This window comes from Anomaloglossus baeobatrachus, chromosome 2, assembly GCF_048569485.1.
Source record: "Anomaloglossus baeobatrachus isolate aAnoBae1 chromosome 2, aAnoBae1.hap1, whole genome shotgun sequence".
Lineage (NCBI taxonomy): Eukaryota > Metazoa > Chordata > Amphibia > Anura > Aromobatidae > Anomaloglossus > Anomaloglossus baeobatrachus.
The window spans coordinates 133,351,422-133,370,110 of record NC_134354.1 but is presented as its reverse complement, the minus strand read 5'-3'; the positions used below and the strand labels follow the sequence as shown (position 1 = coordinate 133,370,110).

The 18,689-nt window shown below is 50.0% G+C and overlaps 1 protein-coding gene across 2 annotated transcripts in view; it reads left to right on the top strand.

Annotated features, from left to right (window-relative positions):
* The window catches only part of NCBP3 (nuclear cap binding subunit 3), a 94,476-nt gene that overhangs the window by 15,615 nt on the left and 60,172 nt on the right, over positions 1 to 18,689 (top strand). For both annotated transcript variants that reach the window (XM_075335352.1, XM_075335351.1), the window contains exon 2: positions 86 to 151. In XM_075335352.1, coding sequence (XP_075191467.1) covers positions 86 to 151 — 66 coding nt within the window. The remainder of the gene's footprint in view (positions 1 to 85; positions 152 to 18,689) is intronic.

The following is an 18,689-nucleotide window of genomic DNA, read 5'->3' as shown; positions in this document are numbered from 1 at the left end:
CGCGTGTTGTTAGTACGTGTGACTGAGTCATCTCATGGGTTACTAGACATTGTTTTATTGAATGTATGCTGTTTTTGTTTTTCAGGGCAGTACCAGGCGATATGAGAATAAAGCAGGGGCTTTTATTACGGGAATCGATGTCACTTCGAAGGTAAATAATCTAATTTGTGTTAGTGAATTGTGATGCTGCAGTGACGACTTCATTAGGGATTTGTTGGTTTCATTGCCAAATGCATAAGTTATGATTGACATTACCAAAGCACCATCGCCCACGCCGATGTCCTCACTGCCTTGTTTTCTACGCAGGGTTCTGATCATTCGTCACTCGCCTATAACGATAATTGCCTGCTATGGCGACACGTCATCAGTATGCTAGCCGTCATGTATGTCAGTGTAATTAGTGGGAGAAGATGTTGGCCAGTGACTGTAAAGGCCCAGTCACACACACCGAGTTACCAGCGATCCCGACAACGATACTTCCTGATAAGGATCGCAGGTGAGATGTCACACAGTCAGACCTTACCAACGACTCAGTAACGATACAGGTCCCAGCAGCGACCTGTATAACAATCTCTGCTGTGATTGGGACCCTGTCACACAGTGTCAAACATAGCGATGCGTCCCGCCCAGTAGGACATTGCCTTTGAAGAAAATGATCCAGGACATTCAGCAACGACCGGCGACCTCACAGCAGGGGCCAGGTCGTTGCTGGATGTCACACACAGCGACATCGCTAGCAAGATCGTTGTTGTGTCACAAAAATTGTGACTCAGCAGCGATGTCGCTTAGTGAGACGTGGCCTTTACTAAACAAATTGCATTCACTTACCTGATAGCTAGCAGATAGGAAAATACATTTCAGTGGGGTGCTCCTGTAAGGTCCTTTTTACACAGTCAATTGCTCTGTCCAGCACTCATGGAAACTGTTCATTGACCTCTATTAACCTACAGATCAGCAATTGGCCGATGTACACGTCATTACTATGGACAAAAGCTTATTGCACAGTTTTTGTTTTTTTTGTTTGTTTTTTTTACTTTTAGTCCATTAGTTTATTAAGGCCTAAGCCACACGGCGAGAAAATCGGTGTGAGTGGAGTACGATAAAACATCGCATTCCACTCGGACTAATATTAGCCTGTGTGTCAGCGCACATGAGCGATTATTTTCCCAGCTCTAATCAGACCGAGAAAACAATCGCAGCATGCTGCAGGTGTAATGCGAGACTTTTTCTCTTGCACTCATTCAAGTGAATGGGGCGAGAGAAAAATCGCACTGCACTCGTGGTACACCGGTGTACCTTGTGTGCAGAGCGAGAATCACAATAGCCGGCTACGCAGGAGAGAGGGAGAGAAATCCTTCCCTCCCCTCCTCCGTGCCAGCCTGCCCCCCGCAGCTGAGAGACACATAAACAATTGGGCAATGCACATCTAGTATTTAATGCAAATGCCACTCCATAAGGGACATTCAGAAAAAAGATTGAGAAAAGGAGTTTTCAGGCTGATTATAAAATATAACAACTTTATTTGATATGAAAATTTAAAAGAAATTCAGTTTATATAATTACAATATCAAGGTGCAAAATAATGGGTGAGAAACCCACATGCTAGTGAGAAAGCCCAGGCAAGAACACCCAAGGAGTGGAAAGTCCAGAGAAGCAGGACTCAATAACAATATAGTCCCATAATAGCTGACAGGTGAAGAGCCCTCATGCATATTCAAAGAGATAATAGACCCTTGGAGGGTCCTGTTGCTGCTGTGAGGCGTCCAGGCGACCACCTTAGCTATGTGTAAGTCCTAGGACATTATTTTCCTTAACCCTATGCTGACTCGTTTTGTTGCCTTCTGCATAGAAATAGCCTGACACTGGTCAGTGATAACCTAATTCATCTATTATCGCTTTGAATATGCATGAGGGCTCTTCACCTGTCAGCTATTATGGGACTATATTGTTATTGAGTCCTGCTTCTCTGGACTTTCCACTCCTTGGGTGTTCTTGCCTGGGCTTTCTCACTAGCATGTGGGTTTCTCACCCATTATTTTGCACCTTGATATTGTAATTATATAAACTGAATTTATTTTAAATTTTCATATCAAATAAAGTTGTTATATTTTATAATCAGCCTGAAAACTCCTTTTCTCAATCTTTTTTCTGAATCCCCCGCAGCTGAGGTCCGCTCGCACAGCCGGACTTCAGTCGCATGGATACTAGCATGACACTCTGCTCCTGCCGTGCCGCCAGCGCGAGCCGAGTGTCATGCAAGCATCTCAGTAGTGCCCCGTGTGGCCCCGGCCTAAAATGCTAAATGGCACTTGTGTTGGTCTTGGCTTGTGCCACATTTCTGATTTTGGTTTACAAACACTACAGCGTACAGGGAACACGTTAGGGCCTGTGCACACGTTACAGATTTGTCACAATTTCCTGATGCCATTAAAGTGAGAATCCTGATGTCTCATGCAGACGTTGCTTATATTCTCCTTGCAGTGTTGGTACAGATTTGGCTTGCACTAGTGAGTGGGGAAAATCTGCACCAAAAAAATCCATGAAAAAAAAACACATGTTTTTGCCGCTGCTTGTTTCCTGTCAACAGATGCTGAAATTTCTGCACCAAATTAGGCGGCTTTCACACTACGTTTTTTTAACATCCGTCCTGAACGTTTTTTTTTAATGCAAAAACGGATCCAGTGCAAATGCGGTTTAATTTCAATGCATTTGCAATGGACTCGCGTCAACATGCGTTCACATGCGTTTGCGTGCGTTATAGTGAGGATCCAGCTAGTTGCAGTTTTTTAACATTTTTCAAAAACACTACAAGCTGCGTCCAAATACTGCAAATTGCTGGATCCTGACTATACTGCATGCAAACGCAGGTGAACGCTGGCATGCTGATAGACAGGATCCTGCTTGCTCTACTGAGCATGCCCAGAAACCAGCCTCGGGTGATCAGTCCCTCTCTCCCCCTCCCTCTGTGTCTCTCTCCCCCTCCCTCTGTGTCTCTCTCCCCCTCCCTCTGTGTCTCTCTCCCCCTCCCTCTGTGTCTCTCTCCCCCTCCCTCTGTGTCTCTCTCCCCCTCCCTCTGTGTCTCTCTCCCCCTCCCTCTGTGTCTCTCTCCCCCTCCCTCTGTGTCTCTCTCCCCCTCCCTCTGTGTCTCTCTCCCCCTCCCTCTGTGTCTCTCTCCCCCTCCCTCTGTGTCTCTCTCCCCCTCCCTCTGTGTCTCTCTCCCCCTCCCTCTGTGTCTCTCTCCCCCTCCCTCTGTGTCTCTCTCCCCCCTCCCTCTGTGTCTCTCTCCCCCTCCCTCTGTGTCTCTCTCCCCCTCCCTCTGTGTCTCTCTCCCCCTCCCTCTGTGTCTCTCTCCCCCTCCCTCTGTGTCTCTCTCCCCCTCCCTCTGTGTCTCTCTCCCCCTCCCTCTGTGTCTCTCTCCCCCTCCCTCTGTGTCTCTCTCCCCCTCCCTCTGTGTCTCTCTCCCCCTCCCTCTGTGTCTCTCTCCCCCTCCCTCTGTGTCTCTCTCCCCCTCCCTCTGTGTCTCTCTCCCCCTCCCTCTGTGTCTCTCTCCCCCTCCCTCTGTGTCTCTCTCCCCCTCCCTCTGTGTCTCTCTCCCCCTCCCTCTGTGTCTCTCTCCCCCTCCCTCTGTGTCTCTCTCCCCCTCCCTCTGTGTCTCTCTCCCCCTCCCTCTGTGTCTCTCTCCCCCTCCCTCTGTGTCTCTCTCCCCCTCCCTCTGTGTCTCTCTCCCCCTCCCTCTGTGTCTCTCTCCCCCTCCCTCTGTGTCTCTCTCCCCCTCCCTCTGTGTCTCTCTCCCCCTCCCTCTGTGTCTCTCTCCCCCTCCCTCTGTGTCTCTCTCCCCCTCCCTCTGTGTCTCTCTCCCCCTCCCTCTGTGTCTCTCTCCCCCTCCCTCTGTGTCTCTCTCCCCCTCCCTCTGTGTCTCTCTCCCCCTCCCTCTGTGTCTCTCTCCCCCTCCCTCTGTGTCTCTCTCCCCCTCCCTCTGTGTCTCTCTCCCCCTCCCTCTGTGTCTCTCTCCCCCTCCCTCTGTGTCTCTCTCCCCCTCCCTCTGTGTCTCTCTCCCCCTCCCTCTGTGTCTCTCTCCCCCTCCCTCTGTGTCTCTCTCCCCCTCCCTCTGTGTCTCTCTCCCCCTCCCTCTGTGTCTCTCTCCCCCTCCCTCTGTGTCTCTCTCCCCCTCCCTCTGTGTCTCTCTCCCCCTCCCTCTGTGTCTCTCTCCCCCTCCCTCTGTGTCTCTCTCCCCCTCCCTCTGTGTCTCTCTCCCCCTCCCTCTGTGTCTCTCTCCCCCTCCCTCTGTGTCTCTCTCCCCCTCCCTCTGTGTCTCTCTCCCCCTCCCTCTGTGTCTCTCTCCCCCTCCCTCTGTGTCTCTCTCCCACGCCTGAGAGCTGCGGACACTCGTAACCAAGATAGATATCGGGAAACCAAGCAAAGCGCTTCTCTTAGTTACCCGATGTTTACGTTGGTTTCGTGTGCAGGGAGCCCTGCTCCTAGCACCTGCGGATGCTCGTAACCAACGTAAATATCAGGTATTCAAGCAAGTTACCCGATGTTTACCTTGGTTACGAGCCTCTGTAGTTGTCAGAAGCCGGCTCCCAGTCTCACGTTCAGTTCCACTGACTCCCGATCACATGACTCCAATGCCCGCCCATAAACATAAAGTGACAGGATCCTGCAAAATAACACATGCGTTTGCATGTGTTTTTTTGCTGTAAAAGCAGGATCCGCTTTTACAGCAAAAAAACGTTCATGACGCATGTTAAAAAAGTGTAGTGTGAAAGCAGCCTTAGTGGAACTGAAGAGAGAGAGATTGTTTTTGTGGCCATCCTCAGTACACCAAAAAAGAACCTGTCTATCACTATACCACCGTTCACATGCGTTTGCGTGCTGTTTAGTAAGGATCCAACGACTTCCAGTATTTGGACACAGCTGACAAAACTGCACGCAAACGCATGTTGACGCAAGTCCATTGACATTAAAACGCATTTGTACTGGATCCGCTTTTGCAGCAAAAAAACGTTCAGGACGCATGTTAAAAAAAAGTAGTGTGAAAGCAGGCTAACGTGCACAAAATCTTGTTGTCCATCCTTTCTCTAATACAGTGGAACCTTGGATTACGAGCCTAATTGGTTCCGGGACTGTGCTCTTAAACCAAGTTACTCTTATATCAAAGCGAATTTACCCATAGGAAATAATTGAAACACAGACAATTCATTCCACAACCCAAAAATATTTATTGAATTGATACAAACTTATTACAGTAATACAACATGTCCTGTATTCATATAAAATTATTACAGTACACTAATACAAAATACTGTACAGTAAACAAATTAAACAGCACTTTAGCTTACAATAAAATTGTTGGTGTGCAAGAGGTACAGTATAAGCAAGGGTTAGCAGAAAGTACAATACTATATCCACAAATGCAAATTGATAGACATGCTGTATAGTATATACTGTACTGTACAATGCTATACTGTGTACAGTATACAGTACAGATAGTTACCGTCAGAGCGTGGTGAAAGGATAGAACCAGACATGTGCACAGTGAGTATTTGCTCTTCTTGCAAAGCATTGCTCTTAAACCAAGTTACAAAGTTGTAAAAAGCTTTGCTTGTCTTGCAAAACGCTCTCAAACCAAGTTAAGGTACCTTCACACATAACGGGGTCGCTAGCGAGATCACTGCTGAGTCACAGATTCTGTGACGCAACAACGACCTCGCCAGCGATCTCGCTAAGTTTGACACATAGCAGCAACCAAGCCCCTGCTGTGAGATCGCTGGTCATGTCTGAATGGCCTGGACCATTTTTTTGATCGTCGAGGTCCTGCTGGGCAGGATGCATCGATGTGTTTGACGCCTTACCAACGACCTCGCTGACGACTCAGAGCTCAGGGTCCCAACGACCACCAAGATCATTATACAGATCGCTACGGTCGTTGTATCGTTGCTGCCTCATTGGGAAGATCTGACTGTTTGACATCTCACCAGCGACCACATAGCGACTTACCGGCGATCCCTCTCAGGTCATATCATTTTCGGGATCGCTGGAAAATCGTTAAATGTGACGGGGGCTTTACTCTTAATCCAAGGTTCCACTGTACATTGTATTGTATGGTAAGTGCCTTCACTCTCTGTTTTTTGTTTTAAAATAAATTCTACAACAAAATTAACTGCTTAAGGCCCTGTGCGCACTTGCCAGTTTTTGCCGTGGATTTTTTGCGGATTTGCTGCATGTTTCGCTGCAGAAAATGTTCATAACATCTGTGCAGTGATTCACCAGCAAATTCTATGGGAAAAAAAAAATCCTGTGCGCACTAAGCGGAATTTGACAGCTGCATGTTTTGCTGCGGGACTCCCGCAGCAAAAACAATTGCATGTCACTTCTTTTCTGCACGTCGCTGCGGGATTTCACTCCATTTACTGCAATGTAATCGTGAAATCCCGCAGGGAATAACGCAGGCAGCAAATTCTGTGCGGTTCATTGCGTTTTCCTGCGTTATTCCCTCCGGTATTTCGCGGTTTACCTGCGGTAATGTACATCGCTGCCTGCGGTTTGCAGGGAAGTGATGTCATTATGCCAGGAAGAGGAAGCGGAGCAGAGTAAAACACACATCACAGACACACACAGACATCACAGACATAGAACACAGACATATAGAATACACATAGGAAGCAAACGGAAATATAGAAAAAAAAACACGTGGGCTCCGCCATATTTTTACCTTCCAGCCGAGGTAAGCACACAGCGGCGACCCGGTATTCTCAGGCTGGGGAGGGCCAGGGGCAGGATTAATGTCCCCCGCCTCCCTCCCGCAGCCGAGAATATCAGCCGCAGCTGCCCCGGGACTGTTGCATGCGTTATGCGACAGTACCGGAGTGTCCCCGGCTCTTCTTGTTGCCGTGATGCAGTGGCAATCAAGGTAATGTAAGGAGTTAATGGCGGCGGATCGCCGCCACTAAGTCCAGGCTTGATCATGACAGCGTCTATGTGACAGCTGACATGATCAACCCGTAAGTAAAGTGAAAAAACACATCCCGAAAAATCCTTTATTTTAAATAAAACACAAAAAAGCTCCTGGTTCACCCGTTTTATTAAACCCCCCCCCAAAACACACCGCTCCGGCGTAATCCACGTCCTCCGATGCTTGCATCCAGCCGCAACTGACACACAGCGCTAAATGCAGCCTCGCAACGAGACAGCAGAGGTAACCACAGGGCATTTCCCACAGCCAGTAATGTGAACTCACATTACCGCTCGGGAGAAATGCAGCGTGTGCTCACAGGGATTCTATTTATCTATTCTTCTATCTGTCTATTTCTCTATCTATCTCAGAATGAAATGACTTTCAATAAAGCACATGTACCAACCCGCACACGGCAAAACCGCGGCAAACCGCATGCAGTTTTCGGGTGCGGTTTGCCTCGTTTTTTTACCGCGGGTGCGGTAATCTTTCAATGCCTGTGGAATTTTCTTGAGAAAATTCCATTTTCCAGTGCGCACAGGGCCTAAAGGGGGGGGAAGGATGAATGCTAGGGAAAGAAATAGGGAAGAAATCTTAACTAAAATATAAATGCTGTTAAAGTTGAAGTGTATTGGTAGAGTCCAGTCGCGACTAGCAGGCACACATGTCAGCTGATTTGTTTGCGAATCACCACGGACTGCCCGCGGGGATTAAGGGGATTAACCTCACACAATCCATGATGTACCCAGTTGTAAAGGGGTTAAGAGCATGCAGTGGGTACGAAAAGTATTCAGACCCCTTTAAATTTTTCACTCTTTGTTTAATTGCAGCCATTTGGTAAACTCACTAAAGTTTTTTTTTTTTCTCATTTAATGTACACTCTGCACCCCATCTTGACAGAAAAAATCCAGAAATGTAGAAAGTTTTGCCAATTTACTAAACAAGAAAAACTGAAATATCACATGGTCATAAGTATTCAGACCCTTTGTTCAGTATTGAATAGAATTACCCTTGTGAGCTAGAACAGCCATGAATCTTCTTGGGAATGATGCAACAAGTTTTTCACACCTGCATTTGGGGATCCTCTGCCATTCTAACTTGCAGATCCTCTCCGGTTCTGTCAGGTTGGATAGTGAACGCTGGTGGACAGCCATTTTCAGGTCTCTTCAGAGATGCTCAATTGAGTTTAGGTCAGGACTCCTTCGGCCAAGTCTGAGGTCCAGAGCAGAGGTTTTCTTCCATGATATATCTGTACTTTGACACATTCATCTTTCCTTCAATTGCAACCAGTTGTCCTGTCCCTGCAGCTGAAAAACACCCCCATAGCATGATGCTGCCACCACCATGTTTCACTGTTGGGGTTGTATTGGGCAGGTGATGAGCAGTATCTGGTTTTCTCCACACATACCGCTTAGAATTATTACCAAAAGTTCTATCTTCATCTCATCAGACCAGAGAATCATATTTCTCATAGTCTGAGAGTTTTGCAAACTCTATGCGGGCTTTCATATTTCTTGCACTGAGGAGAGGCTTTCGTCGGGCCACTCTCTGCCATAAAGGCCTGACTGGTGGAGGGCTGCAGTGATAGGTGACTTTGTGGAACTTTCTCCATCTCCCTACTGCATCTCTGGAGCTCAGCCACAATGATCTTGGGGTTCTTTATCTCTCTCACCAAGGCTCTTCTCCCACAATTGCTCAGTTTGGCTGGGCGGACAGGTCTAGGAAGAGTTCTAGTGGTCCCGAATTTCTTCCATTTAAGGATTATGGAGGCCACTGTGCTCTTAGAAACATTGAGTACTGCAGAAATATTTTGTAACCTTGGCCATTTCTGTGTCTTGCCACAATTCTTTCTCTGAGCTTTTTGGGCAGTTCCTTTTGACCTCATGATTCTCATTTGGTCTGACGCACTGTGAGCTGTGAGGTCTTATATAGACAGGTGTGTGCCTTTCCAAATCAAGTCCTATCAGTTTAAAGGGAACCTGTCAGCAGAAATTTCGACTAAAACCTAACAGATTCCCCCTCTGCAGCTCGTGGGCTGCATTCTAGAAAGGTCCCTGTTATTATAGTGCCCCCTTTCTGACCCAAAAAAAGAGTTTATATCGAGGTACCTTTTTGGCTTCTGAATCTCTAAATGTGTCACGGGGGCGGGCTGCCTGATGGCCGTTATTCTGCCCCCTGGTCCTGTATGCCGCCCCCATCGCCGATTTCTATACTTCTGGACGCCGCCCACTGCTCCAGCCATCCCCGCGCATGCCCAGTGCTCATCTCTCGTGGATGAGCACTGTGCCCAGCGTCACCGCTGGTGACGTGCACGCAGGGTTTAGATTATGGGCGGTGCTGTGATGTTAATTACCAAGCAACCGCCCATAATCGCGAGACCGCGCATTCCCCCTCGGCCTGCTTTCTGCGCAAGCGCGCTGCAGCTGAACTCACGTCACCTCCTTCCCATCTTGCCCTGAGGCAGGAAATAGATGGGAGGAGCGCGGAGCAGTGACTACACCGATCAGGAGGAGTTCAGCTGCAGCGCGCTTGCGCAGAAAGAAGCAGGCCGAGGGGGAATGCGCGGTCCCGCGATTATGGGCGGTTGCTTGGTAATTAACATCACAGCACCGCCCATAATCTAAACCCTGCGTGCACGTCACCAGCGGTGACGCTGGGCACAGTGCTCATCCACGAGAGATGAGCACTGGGCATGCGCGGGGATGGCTGGAGCAGTGGGCGGCGTCCAGAAGTATAGAAATCGGCGATGGGGGCGGCATACAGGACCAGGGGGCAGAATAACGGCCATCAGGCAGCCCGCCCCCGTGACACATTTAGAGATTCAGAAGCCAAAAAGGTACCTCGATATAAACTCTTTTTTTGGGTCAGAAAGGGGGCACTATAATAACAGGGACCTTTCTAGAATGCAGCCCACGAGCTGCAGAGGGGGAATCTGTTAGGTTTTAGTCGAAATTTCTGCTGACCGGTTCCCTTTAATTAAACACAGCCAGGCTCCAATGAAGAAGTAGAACCATCTCAAGGAGGATCACAAGGAAATGGACAGCATGTGACTGAAATATAAGTGTCTGAGCAAAGGGTCTGAATACTTATGACCATGTGATATTTCAATTTTCCTTGTTCAATTGGCAAAAAAAATTACCTTTGTTTTTTTCTCATTAATGTACACTCTGCACTTGTCAGAAAAAAAATAACTTTTTTGAATGTACCATATGGCTGAAATGAAACAAAGAGTGAAAAATGTAAAGGGGTCTGAATACTTTCTTTACCCACTGTATATGTTGTGTTGCTACTCATTCAATGATATCTTTGACAGAAGGAGTGTCTTTAAGTCTCCAGAATGTAGCTATTAAATGATTAGTAGTAGTTAGTATATGGAGACAATATATTGGTGCTCTTTTAACAGTTTATCAATGCCCAAGAAAAGAATTGTTAGGAACGGGGTCTGTGAGGTTTGGTTACCTATGACTTTATTAATAAGAGAGTCAACTTTTTTTTTATAAAGTACGCTGATAACACTGCCATCCCAGAATAAATGTTTTATGACCTTTGTGTCCACATTCTCTCGAAGTAGAGGGGATCTTGGGATGAAGAGATATTGTTTAATCTTTGAGGGGTGAGATACCATCTAGTACCGTATATGCCGGCGTATAAGACGACTGGGCGTATAAGACAACCCCCAACTTCTGCCCTAAAAATATAGAATTTGGGATATACTCACTGTATAAGACTACCCCGCTCCCAAATGAAAAAAAGTCTGCTTTGATTGCAACATGTTAATTTTAATTCCGCGAGAGCCGTACAATATGTTTTTAAAGGGCCATTGACAGATCAATCGCTCCAATGTTCACTTAGTACAGCAAGGAATGCTCCTCCCTGCTGTATAAAGCCACAACTGGACTGAAACAATGGTACTACACTCTGCTACAAACAGACACACAACTCTGCTACAAACAGACAAACACACACAACTCTGCTACAAACAGACAAACACATACAACTCTGCTACATACAGACAAACACATACAACTCTGCCACATACAGACAAACACACACAACTCTGCTACATACAGACAAACACACACAACTCTGCTACATACAGACAAATACACACAACTCTGCTGCTCTGTGGGGCCTGCACCCGCGGCTCGGCGGGTACAGCACCCGCGGCATCGGCGGGGGGGGGATTGGCAGGGCATACATCTGGGGGGTTAGAAGCAGCTCACCGGGGCCCATAATGGGGAGGCGGGGAGGGCATTTACCCGATTAGGTCACGGTGGAGAGGGGGCCCACACAGCGCCGGACAGAAGCTCGCCTCCTTCATCTGTGGGACTGAGAAGGCGGTAGCTCCGCCCACAGATGAAATTCAAAACAGGATGTCTGCGCGCCTTAAAGTGACGGCGCCGCAGATTGCTGCCAAGGACTGCGGTCCCCGGAACTCGGCCGGGGGCAGCAGAACTATAAAGGCGAGTGGGCCCCGGCCAAGGGACAGGAGAACTGACGAGGCCGAGTGGGCCCCCCCGGCTCTCCAGGGCCCCGGCATTTGCCCATAGACAGGTAGGAGCCCTGTCTGCGAGCCAGATACGGCCATCAAAAGAGCCATATATGGCTCGCGAGCCATAGGTTCCCGACCCCTGCTGTATGATATATACCGTATTTTTCGCTTTATAAGACGCACCTGATTATAAGACGCACCCCCAAATTTGGTGAAGGAAAAGAGAATTTTTTTTTTTTAATGTTAAATGGGGTCCATCTTATAATGCCAGTGTCCCTCTAACAAATCATATAGGGTATATGTCCCTCATAGCCCCCCATCCTAAAATTAGCCCCCTTAATCTGGATATGGCCCCCTTATATTGAATATAGCCCCCTTGTGATGGCACACGTTCCCCTGTGCTGCCTATGGTCCCCTATGGATTGCACACGTTCCCGTGTTAGATAACGCCCCCATGCTGCTGCCCATGGCCCCTATAGATCGCACAAGTCCCCCTGTGTTAGATATCGCCCCCATAGTGCTGCCCATGGCCCCTATATAGATCGCACAAGTCCCCCTGTGTTAGATATCTCCCCCATAGTGCTGCCCATGGTCCCTATAGATCGCACAAGTCCCCCTGTGTTAGATATCGCCCCCTTAGTGCTGCCCATGGCCCCTATAGATCGCACAAGTCCCCCTGTGTCAGATATGGCCCCTAGGCTGCTGCCCAAAGTAAAATAAAACCCTCTTTCCTTACCTCCTGCAGCGCTGAGCTCCCTCCTGTCTGGCTCCGTGCTTCTGTTCTTCCACTTCCTGGTTCTCAGTGCGGTCATGTGATCGGCACAGCAGCCTGAGATCTCTGCCTGCCTGATCACAGTGGAAGCAGGGACACGGGGAGAAACGCTCCAGGGGTAAGTAAAGCTTTTTTATTTTAGAATGAGCAGCAGCCTGGGGGCCAAATCTAACACAGGGGTGGGCATGTGCGATCACACTGGGACGCAGGCTCATATAATATGCACCGCTGCCCCAGCCCCTCACTGCGTGCGATTTCAGCACCATTGGAGATGGACAGCGGCTGTGCATATTATATGAGCGGGTGCAGGAGATCAAAGGCTGCAGCCCGCAGTGTTCCCCTGTGCTCCAGAGCTGCTGCCCCCACCTCCCCTGGACGCTGCAGTGTACATATATATATACACCCCCCCCCCCCCCCCCGTATATCCGGCGTATAAGACGACCCCCCCACTGTAGCCATTATTTTAAGGGGGTAAAAAGTCGTCTTATACGCCAGTATATACGGTAACTTACAATAGGTTTCATGTAGGGGGACACAAGTGTTTGATTTTTACGTGATTTTTAGAGCACTTTCTCTGTTTTGAGAGCTTTCTACAGGGATAATTCTACATGGTTTGTAACTTATGTCCTTGAGTGTTAAATCTCCGCTATCTTGCAATGCAGGATCATGTCATGTAGAATGGAATTTGATGTGAAAGCAGGGTGTTATTGTCAAGGGAGGAATTTTGTTGAAGACTGCTAACGGAGTCTTCGTTCGGGATATCCAGAGACGGTGCCGTATTAGCTGTATATCAGTGCCAATATATCAATGTATATAAGACAATGAACACACAGACGTGCTCTCTCTTTCAGCCAGCGTCATCAACTGACTCGTGTATTCTATTGTTCAAGCATTAAACACATCACTTCAGCCTGAAAGATATTTACATAAACTTCTCCATTTGCTCACACATACTGATAAAGAATAATTAGGGGGAGTGCGTATGGGCAGCATTGGGAGAATGCATAAGATCATACATCATCCCAAATAGTACACTTTGAAGACGGTAAGCGACAATGAGATTCTATTGAGAAACACAGAACAGTATACCTGGATTTCAATGGTAGTAAAAGGCAACAACTTCAAGGGACATATAAATATACAAAAGGAATGGAAGTCTTTAATTTTGCCAAAATAGCCGCAAGCCCCATAGTCTGATTCAATAGACGCTCATGAGCACTGAAGTGCAGGTAAAAAGTACATTTTTAATTGATCAGACAAAAATAATACAGGGCATGCATAGTACAAAAAGAGTGCAAAAAGGTTTCCAAGACAGCAAGGGTTAATAGTTCCCCATATGTGGCTGCATGCAAAAAGATGTTAAGAGTAACTATAATTATATTCTCTTAACATCTTTTCTTTGTCGCTCCATTGGGAGACCCAGACAATTGGGGTGTATAGCTACTGCCTCCGGAGGACACACAAAGTATTACACTCAAAAGTGTAAACCCCTCCCCTCTGCTATACACCCTCCCGTGCATCACGGGCTCCTCAGTTTTTATGCTTTGTGCGAAGGAGGCTGACATCCACGCATAGCTCCACATCTTAGTCAGCAGCAGCTGCTGACTAGGTCGGATGGAAGAAAAGAGGGCCCATATCAGGGCCCCCAGCATGCTCCCTTCTCACCCCACTCTTGTCGGCGGTGTTGTTAAGGTTGAGGTACCCATTGCGGGTACATAGGCAGGAGCCACATGCTGTTTTCCTTCCCCATCCCTTGATGGGCTCTGGGTGAAGTGGGATCCTAATCGGTCTCCAGGCACTGGGACCGTGCTCCCTCCGCAGCCCCTGGGGAATTTTCTGGACAGGAGCCGGGTATCATCAGGGACATGGCCCTGCTACTGTGAGGTACTCTGTGTCCCCGTGGGGACCGCGCATGGAGCGCTTGTGCCATACACACTGCAGCACTGCTGGGTGTGTTAGTGCACCGGGGACTACCGCGCCGGCCGTGCTTATTTGCCGGCCGCGCTTATAACTTTAGTCCCCAGCTTTTGCGGCCTAGTTTCGCTTATTCCCGCCCACAGGCCTGCCAGTCAGGGGAAGGGCGGGACGCTGCACAGGACGGCAGCACTGAGGGCTGGAGCATACTCTGTATCCTCCTCCCCCCCTCACTCAGCACAGTGGGGCACTAGATTCCCGCACTTTCTAGGGCACGCCCACGGCCCCCTCCTCCCCACAGAACGCCGGCAGCCATTACTGTCAGCACTTCTGACGCTGGAGAGGAGAGACAACATCAGGGGGGCCCGGGCGCGGATTCTGGTGATCACACAACCGCTGTGAGCGGTCGGTAAGCAGCACCTGAGGTGCTGGCCCCAATGAGTGCCGAAGTGTACATATATATATATATATATATATATAATGTATATATATGCTTGTTGTATGGTCGCACTGTTGATTTTTGGCTACTCCTAGAGAAGCATTCCAGTCCAGCCCCGGGCACTGTTCAATCATTATACCACCCCCGGACCTGCCAGTCAGGAGGAAGGGCGGGACAGTCGGGCTGACACCGACAGTGAGGGCCGGAGCACACTTCGCTGTCCTCCGCCCCCCTCACTAATCACGCTACGGAACTGATCCCCTCAAGGACTCAGTGTCCCCCTTGGGGACGGTGCAGAGAGCAGCTTCACCTCAGACTTGGCGACTACCGCGCCGACCGCGCCTGCTTGCCGGCCGCGGTCTGTAACTTTAGTTCCGGCTTTTGCGGCCTAGCGCCTTAAACTCCCGTCCCTGGCCCTGTCAGTCAGGGGGAAGGGTGGGACGGTCAGTCGGAGGCTAGCAGTGACGGCTGGAGCACACTTGGCTGTCCTCCGCCTCCCTCACGTTTCGCTCAGGGCACCAGATTCCCGCACTTTTGGGGTTACGCCCACGGCTCCCCCCTCCACTGTACACGCCGACAGCCATGTTTTCAGCAGCACATACTGCTTCAGGGTCGGTACACCAGGGGGGCTTCTTCTCGATGCTGGGCCCCCTAGAGTGATGAACTGTATATGTGATACACTGTATATATGGCTATATAATGTTTGAATGCAGTTTCACTGGTTGAGCTTCGCCGGCGTTCCCTGTCCAGGCGGCAGGGACAGAGTTACAGCTTTGCTGAGAAACTCTCTGGGTCATTTTCACTATCCATGTCTCAGACTATGGACAAATGGTCGGCTAAGAGACTAGGAGTTTGCAGTCCAGACCGGCCCCTTACACAGGCCCCGGGCACTGCGGGATCGCCCCAGGCCTCCCTCGGTCGGCGACGAAGCGTGTTCCTGGGGTGGCCTCTAGTTATTACGTGGTAAACTCCAGCACGAACCGCAGTCCCAGTCCGGCTAAGCAGCCTTGCTTGGAATCTTCCCCGACTTCTAGGGTCTCAGCTTGAGGACCCTCTAGATGATGGGGCGGAGGTCGCAACCCAGGACTCTGTCCGGACGTGGCTCTCAAGGCTTCACAGATTCTGTCCAGAAGCACACCTTCCCGGACAAGCGTTTTACTGAACGCCTTATAACACACGTTGTCCCTTCCCCTCTGACGTTGTTAAGGTTTCGGCTCCGTGTCATAAGGTGCCCGCCAGTCTCGGACTGGCGGCTAGATCAGTAGTAGCAGTGGCTGGCGGGTCCACGCTCAAGAATGCCACGGACAGACAGAACTCCTAATGGGATCCATCTATGAAGCCATAGGCGCGTCCGTTACCCCAGCCTTTGCAGGGGTGGGCACTCCAGGCTATCTCAGCTGCTCTGTCTCAGATCAATGCGGTCATCCTGTGCTCCGCAATTAGCGTCTTTGACGTCTCAGGCGGTGGTATTTTCATCCTCCGCCGTGCACAGAGAACCCTTTCTGCATGGCGGTCCAGGTCAGGGGAGTGGTCCCCACATGTCCAAGACCGATGTAGGAGACATTCTGTCTTACGGTCACAGGATAGAGCGCAGTTCTCGTCCTCCGACTCGTTGCTTCACAGCATCTCCGTCTCCCGAGCGAGCCGATGCACGTTTCCTGTTGGGGGAACACTCCGAAGGCAGGAGGAGTTGCGATCCTCGTTCCCCTTCAAGAACGTAGTCGCGGCTTTTTACTCCAGCTTGTTCGTGGTACCAGATAGGACGGATCACTCCGCCCCGTTCTGGACTTCACACGGCTCAACGGACTGAGAACCTGACGGTTCCGGATGGAATCTCTCCGCTTGCCATCACCTTTGATGGCCCAAGGAGGTTTCCTAACATCAATCGACATCAGGGACGCTTATTTCCACGTGCCGATTGTACCAGAATATCAGCGCTTCCTGCGCTTCGCCATAGGGAGCGAACACCTTCAGTTCGTGGCACTAACTTTCGGCCTGGTGACAGCCCTACGGGCCTTCACCACGGTCATGACAACGGTGGTAGCGGTCCTACTCTCTCAGGCAATCTGCTGGTCAAGGCCCCCTCTCGGATGGCATGCCAACACAGACTGAACATTGCTCTAGAGACTCTCCAGAGATTCGGGTGGTTCATCAATTTTTCCTAAAGTCAAAATTGACACCGGCCCAATCACTGCCATATCTCGGCATGGAGTTTTCATACTCTCTTAGCGATAGTGCAGCTTCCGCTGGACAAACAGCGTTCACTACAGCAGGGGTGCAATCGTTCCTTCAAGCCCAGTCACACCCTTGAGGCGCCTCATGCACTTCCTAGAAAAGTTGGTGGCAGCAATAGAGGCAGCTCCGTTTGCGCAGATTCATCTGCGCCCACTTTAATGGGACTTTCTCCGCAAATGGGACAGCAAATCGACGTCCCTCGACAAGAACGTTGCTCCTTCTCGGGCAGCCATGGCCTCCCTTCAGTGGTGGCTTCTTCCCACTCTTGTCGAAGGAAAAATCCTTCCTGCCCACATCCTGGGCTGTGGTCACGGCGGACGCGAGTCTGTCAGGGAGTCTTCCTCCACCACAGGGCTCAGGGTACATGGACTCAGCAGAGTCCTCCCTCCAGATCAATGTTCTGGAGATAAGGGCAGTGTTCTAGCCCTAATAGCGTTCCAGCCATGGCTGGAAGGCATGCAGATCAGAATTCAGTCGGACAACGCCACGGCGGTGGCATACATCAACCACCAAGGCGGCACAAGCAGTCGGCAAGCCTTCCAGCAAGTCCGGCGGATTCTGCTGTGGGTGGAAGCCACAGCCTCCACCATCTCCGCAGTTCACATCCCGGGCGTAGAAAACTGGGAAGCAGACTTTCTCAGGCGCCAGGGCATGGACGCAGGGGAATGGTCTCTTCGACCGGACGTGTTTCAAGAGATTGTTGCCACTGGGGGAAGCCGGACGTCGACCTATTGGCGTCCCGGCACAACAACAAGGTCCCGGCATGCAGGGCACGTTCTCAAGATCACAGAGCTCTGGCGGCAGACGCATTCTGAATTCTGCGGCCCTCAACCTGACTGCGTAGCCATGGAGTACTGGATCCTAGCGTCTTCAGGGTTATCTCAAGAGGTCATTGCCACTATGAGACAGGCCAAGAAACCAACGTCCGCCAAGATCTACCACAGAACGTGGAAGATCTTCTTATCCTGGTGCTCTGATCAGAGTTTTACTCTCTGGCCATTCGCCTTGCCCACTTTCTGTCCTTCCTTCAATCCGGAATGGAAAAGGGGTTGTCTCTCGGTTCCCTTAAGGGACAAGTTTCGGCGCTTTCTGTGTTTGTGTTTCAAAAGCGTCTAGCCAAACTCCCTCAGGTACGCACGTTCCTGCAGGGGGTTTGTCACATAGTCCCTCCTTACAAGCGTCGGCTAGAACCCTGGGATCGGAACAGGGTGATACCGGCTCTTCAGAATCCACCCTTCGAGCCAATGAGGGATATTCTCTTTCATGCCTTTCGCAGAGGGTGGTCTTCCTAGTGGCAGTCACGTCACTCCGCAGAGTGTCCGACATAGCAGCATGGTCATGTTAAGTCCCCCTTCCTGGTGTTTCACCAGGACAAGCTGGTTCTGCGTTCGGTTCTGGAATTTCTCCCGAAGGTGGTATCCTGTGTTCATCTCAATCAGGATATCTTCTTACCTTCTTTTTGTCTCATCCGGTTCACCAACGTGAAAAGGATTTGCACGTGTTAGGTCTGGTGAGAGCACTCAGACTCTACATTTCTTGTACGGCGCCCCTGCGCCGCTCGGATGCGCTCTTGTCCTTGTCACTGACCAGCGTAAAGGGTCGCAAGCTCCCAAGTCAACTTGGCTCGGTGGATCAAGGAACCAATTCTTGAAGCCTACCGTTCTGCTGGGCTTCCGGTTCCTTCAAGGCTGAAGGCCCATTCTCCCAGAGCCGTGGGTGCGTCCTGGGCGTTGCTGCACCAGGCTACGGCTCAGCAGGTGTGTCAGGCGACTACCTGGTTGAGTCTGCACGCTTTCACGGAGCACTATCTAGTGCATACCTACGCTCGGCAGATGCCAGCTTAGGTAGGCGAGTCCTTCAGGCGGCGGTTGCCCACCTGTAG